Consider the following 6,000-nt stretch of genomic DNA (forward strand, 5'->3'; position numbering starts at 1 on the left):
AAAGGATTCCAGGGAGAAGCTGGAGAAACTAATTATAAGTGATCTGTTCTTTTCCCTGTCCAATTATCCCCCTTTCTTTTAACCTGCCCTGCACAAGTCTCTGTGGGCACAGATGAAAGGATAGAGACCCACCCAGCCCAGCCATCATTGAAAAGAGTTGGTCCTCTAACTGCTAACATTTGGTTTCCCTTTGTTTAATTCGAACCTGTACAGTCTTTTAAGCCTCTTACTAAGTAATCCCTACCTTGCATAGTAAATTGGACCAAGTATGTAGAAAGTCTTTTAAACTATTAATGGCAATAAAAAAAAAAAAAAAAGCAAGGAGCTATTATCTGGGGGATATTTTACTTATTTTTATATGCTGAAAGTGAGAAGATGCCCCAAATTTTTAAATGCTTCAGGTCCTAGAATCACTTCCCCCAGCCAGGTTTCAGGGTTCTGAAGCAGCCATTGGCCTAAATAGGAACATTTTACCAAAAGGAGAGGATTATATGTTTTCCCCAATATACATTTTTGCTTTAAGGTTATCAGAATGATGCTAAGAGGAGTGGTTTGGATGTGAGCAGAAGCTGACATGGAAAAACTGCTCTGTAGAGAAGGAAAGGGTTGGATCAGAGTGATGATTCACAGATACAATCATTTGTTATTCCTTTTTTTTCCCCAAAACAGAATTGCATTGATGAAATTGAGGCCATAATCAGCATTAAACTCCAGCTCATCGGAATCGTCGGCATTGGAATCGCAGGTCTCACGGTGAGAAAGTTCCAGAACTTACCTCTTTTGCGCTCTAAGAAGTCTTTGTATGTTGTTTGTCTTCCAGTGTGATACAGCAATACCTTAGGAGAGATTTCTCATAAAAGACAGACACTGTTGACAGGACATCTTCTAAGAACAAAGCTTATTAGATATATCAAGACTTCTCTAAAATATGATACAGGTTTTTTTTTTAACATTTATTTATTTTTGAGAGACAGAGAGAGACAGACCATGAGCAGGGGAGAGGCAGGGAGAGAGGGAGACACAGAATCCGAAGGAGACTCCAGGCTCCGAGCTGTCAGCACAGAGCCTGATGTGGGGCTCGAACCCACACACCGTGAGTTCATGACCTGAGCTGAAGTTGGACGCTCGACCGACTGAGCCACCCAGGCGCCCCGACACAGATGTTAACTTTAACCAAATTATGACCTTGGGTTTATCATTGTAATAACTTGCTGCTTTAAGGCCACCAGACTTACACTAGACAAGTGATTTTCAATTCTGGTCTCTTCTTACTCTTAGAAATTTATAAGAGCATACCACATTAATCCCTCTCACTTATGATTTGTAGATGTGATGATTAATAGTGTAAACTCTGGCGTCACCCTGTCTGGATTCAGCTCCTGGCTCCACTACCTGTGAGCCCTGGGATCATGGGGTAGTTTCTTAATGTCTCTATTCCTCAATTCCCTCATCTGTGAAATGAGAATTTTAATGTACCAACCTAAAGTATTCTTCCAAATTAACCCCTATAAAGCGTCTGGAACATAACACTCATAGATGCTCCCTCTATACATAGTCTGAGGGTTCCCAAGCCCAGAATCCAGGCAAAGGGAGTAACACACGCAGAGTGTGAAGCCTAGTGCAACCAGCACCGGCAGGCCTCAGTGCCTCTAAAGTATGTGTGTGCAAGAATTGAGAGCCGAAGGATGTGAGAGGAGCAGCAAGAGATGACACTGAAGGGCGTGTGAGGGTCCACACAACTGTGGTCTCTGTGTGCCCTTTAGAAAGGCTGGGCTTCATCCTTAAGGTAGAAGGAAGCCACCGAGGGTTAGAAGGGCCTGTGGTTGCCAAGTGGAGACAAGTTGGAGGGAAATGAGGTTGGAATCAGGCCAGTAAAGAGGTGATTTCCACTGTCCAGGAGTTGAGTGATATTCGCTAATGCCAAGGCAGTACTTACCCTCTGGCTCTCTATGTAGATTAATTCATGGCATGAGCATAAGGGAATTACGAGGAAAATCAATGAATTGGCGGTTTTTCAGGACACACCGGCATTTGCCCTCTTTTCTGTATTTTGAGCGCAGAGGGGTGGGACGTGTGGGTGAAATACTATGCTGAGGATCCCCCAATCCAGGGCCATCTCTCAGGCCCTCCTCACCTGCTCTGGGGCTAGGCCGGTTGCTACTCTGTGGCTTCCTGAGGACAATTTTTAGGCAAGAAGACTTGAAAACGCACTGCATCACAGAGGTATCAGATAGACGCTCCTAACAACTCTACAGTCTCAGTGAGCGTGCATCCTACAGGCAGTCACCCCTGACTCGTGACAGTGGCAGGACAAGGCTGAAAAAGTTCTTTAGAGTGCAGCCAGGATGAAGCAGGGGTTGTAGCCAACCTTCACAACCACACTCAAAGGGGAACGCCTTCTACTGGTCGTCTTGAATCAGCACCCCCAGAGTTTCTTCTTAAATTCCTTTCTTCTTAAGTGTAATCAGTTAACCAGATGTCCATTAGGTGTCTCCCCTGCCATGCGCTGGTACGATCAGCGAGAAGCTTGGAGCCCTGCTGCTGGCTCTTCTCCTACTGAAGCCTACCCCTTCCCTTCCAAAAGAACAGATAATACATGTCTTTTTAAACTTAGCATTTATAGATTCTGGTCCGATGTAGGGTAGGATCAAGGAGAGAATGGTATGGATTTCTTTAAACAAACATTGACAGTCATTTATCAACATTGCACCCACAGATAACATTCCATAGGCTCTGCAAAACTGTAGGGGAAATAACTGAGAACAAGAAAGATCTTTCGGCATCCTTCTATTCAAACCACACCAGTGGCTGTTGGTTTGGCCAAGTGTTTGGCTTTTCCCAGAATTATCCAAGAGGTAGAAGACATCAGTAATACCAGAATTCCAACACCTCAGTTTATGCTTTGGGGAAACTGTGGAGTTAAATAGTGAAGCATCATTTGTACCTTAAAATGGACCAAGAATGAAGAGACGCTCCACTTTGTCATATGTGGTCAAAGCTGCAAAAATTCGAAACTTTTCCAATGACAGAAAACTCTTTAGACCAAAAATGTAAACAACTAATAAATAGTTGATATGTTAATATGGAAGCCTTTAACCTGCAGCCATAAATAAGTATTATATACAAAAGTGCCATTTATAGCCAGTAGTGGTTGTAATTATTTGTTAGACACCCAGGCAGTTTGCTGACCTTTTCATCAATTTTTATCATTCGAAAGTCATTAACAAGTGGTTCCTTCTTTTTCAGATCTTTGGCATGATATTCAGCATGGTCCTTTGCTGTGCAATCCGAAACTCACGAGATGTGATATGAAGCTATTTCGACATGAAAACTGCAATCGAGAGCTTTCATACAGCTGTCACAGGACCTGGCTCCTGGCTCATTTTTAATACTCAAAGGACATTAGGATCTTAAAATAATTTGCTGTCAATTGTACATTTGCACACGTATGTATGTTTGGCTCATTCCTCGTTTACCCCTTGAGTGAATGCTCTGTGTGTTGACTGACAGCATATTCATGTGTGATCTGTGTGTTTCTGGAATACGCATCATACAGAATGAAATCTGTTGGCTGAAAATTCCTGGTTCTTGTTATGTTAGAAGAACAATCTATTTAACTCTGAGAAAAAAAGATCATAAAACTTTGATACACTTTAAAAAACTTGGCTATTCAGAAGAAGTGATAATGGGTCATTCTCTCAGATTCTAGCCATAGAAAGTTAGATACAGAGAATTCAGGGATTTCTAGTTAACAGAAGCAGTAAGTTATGGGAATTGAGAGATCGTGGCGAGGTGCTGAAATTGCCTGCCTCTGAGTTGGGTGTCAGGGTTTCCTGGGATTTTTTTATATACATACTCTCCCCAGAACACAGTAAGCCACAGTTTTAGAACTAAACACATCTGTAAAACTAAATATAGCATGGAAAATCTTATTTGAATAACTCATACTTTCCTAGTATTTAAAAACAAAAAACTCCCTCTGGAAAGAGTGGTCACACAGACAATCATGTGCCCTATAAAAGTGAGTGTTTTTAGGACTTCAAAAAAAAAAAAAACCTTTTAATAACTTTTTGAAGACATTTTTTTTCTTATGTAAGTACATTTAAACATTGCTTTATTACTTACTTTCCTTTTCTGACTCTGCTCTGAACTACAGCAACCCTCACACAAACAAAAGGGCTTTTATCTCAGATTTTTCCGTGTTTCTCCAAATGTAAAGATAGAAAGACTAAAGCCAGAGATCTGGCAGTTGCAATTAGTGGGAAAGAGAATTTTCATGGGCACTGTATCCTTGAAATACCTCATAACTTGAGTTTACATATTTTCCTAATTTTTTCTATTTTTCTTACTCACCTAGAGAATTCTTCTTCATAGATTATGAACTACAGTTTCCACCACTTAGGAAAACAAAACCCTTCCTAATTCAAATATTATAAGCATCCTTGGCCAAACCAAAATAAAGAAAGAAAAGCATCTACTAGTTGTGTGCACACAGCAGAGACAAGCTAAGGAAATTAAAATATTTGAACACACAGAACAGAAATATGTTTTTTCTGTGTTAAGTCGCCTATAAAAATAAAATTTTCGTATTCTTTATGATCTTGATGCTTTCATTTTGGTATGTAAACCCAAAGATAGGATCTAAACTGACATTATTTGTCCATTTTTAACAACTTGGTACCTTTAGTAGATCATGGAGGGGTTTTTTTAATTATTATTATTATTACATTTGAAAAGGCCACCCAAAAGTAAAAGTGCTGGGGACTTTGGAAGCCCCTGGGTAAGTTCACAGGCCTGTGAGAACACAATCTTTGGGTGCGCACTAAAGCAAAGTGCTCAGTCCCAAGAAACTTTTACAAAACGATTTGCTGAAAAGACCTAATTGCTACAAATAGTCTCAATCACATAGAGAACCATCTTCCACCATACTTGCTACTGCCACTAACTTGGGAGGAAGCTTTTCTAGAAAAAAAGACTGGAAGCAAGCTAATTTAATCGTACGTGGCTACTTTACAGTGTTTATAGTTGATGCAAAGATGATTTTAAGAAAGTCACTTTAATTTTAAAGATTATTTTAAGAAAGTCACGTGTAAACGTGAAATAGATGTTTACACCCCAGTAGGTGACAAATACAACCTTTGAGGCAAAGAACAAACAGTCCATCTCTCTTGCTGGCTTTAGTTCATCCGTCTACCTGAAGACAGGCCCAAGTGCATACTCGGGTTTCTTGCAGTTCAGAATCATCTCTGATTCAACAAAACTGAGTTTCACTCCATATCTGAATTAACAGCCTTAAAGAAGACTACAGTGGTTAAAAAAGAGTAGAGATCTGTTCCATAAATGATTAATGTACCCCTTTGGGGAGTAATTTTTCAGAAATATGTGCCATGAGTAAAACTAGAGAATTCCACCTCTGAGTGAGGGTAGATTTATATATATCCTGAATCTATATATATCTTGAATTCCTATATATCTTGAATCTATATATGTCTTGAATCTATATATCTCAAATATGTAACTCTTGGATACATACATATGTAACTTGAATATATGTATACATGCATGTATGTACAGGCATACATACATGCATGTATATATATATATGTGTGCATATATATATATATATATACACACACACATATATAAGTTTTTGGTTATGTCTGTTTACCTGAACTGATTTGAGATCAGACTCAAACATATTCTTAAGCATCTGGTGCCAAGGCACTGAATTAAAATGTCTTGATGAACTATTTTAAGTTATTTCAAATTAAATTTTCTACGTACTGGAATTGTTTGTTTGATTTTATCTTAAAATTCTATTCTATCTGTATACACCCCTTTACACAACCTTTCCAAATGTCCAACTACCAAACAAACGGTTAAAAAAGGCAGGAGTAGCAATCCTTCTATAGTTTATTGTGAGGAGCTGGACGTAAAAGCAACACCCTAAGGACGTTCAAGCAAATAGCACTATTTCCTTTAATGTTGTTTCATCTCTTC

General features: G+C 39.3%; 1 protein-coding gene across 3 annotated transcripts in view; it reads left to right on the top strand.

The window, feature by feature from the left end:
- The window catches only part of TSPAN2 (tetraspanin 2), a 58,585-nt gene extending 52,796 nt beyond the window's left edge, over positions 1-5,789 (top strand). For all 3 annotated transcript variants that reach the window (XM_081796406.1, XM_060621664.3, XM_060621665.3), the window contains 2 exons: positions 670-753; positions 3,247-5,789. In XM_081796406.1, the coding sequence (XP_081652532.1) occupies positions 670-753; positions 3,247-3,312 (150 nt within the window). In that variant the 3' untranslated portion in view covers positions 3,313-5,789. The remainder of the gene's footprint in view (positions 1-669; positions 754-3,246) is intronic.
- The last annotated feature ends 211 nt before the right edge of the window (positions 5,790-6,000 follow it).

This window comes from Panthera onca, chromosome C1 (genome assembly GCF_046562875.1).
Source record: "Panthera onca isolate mPanOnc1 chromosome C1, mPanOnc1 haplotype 2, whole genome shotgun sequence".
NCBI classification, from domain to species: Eukaryota; Metazoa; Chordata; class Mammalia; order Carnivora; family Felidae; genus Panthera; species Panthera onca.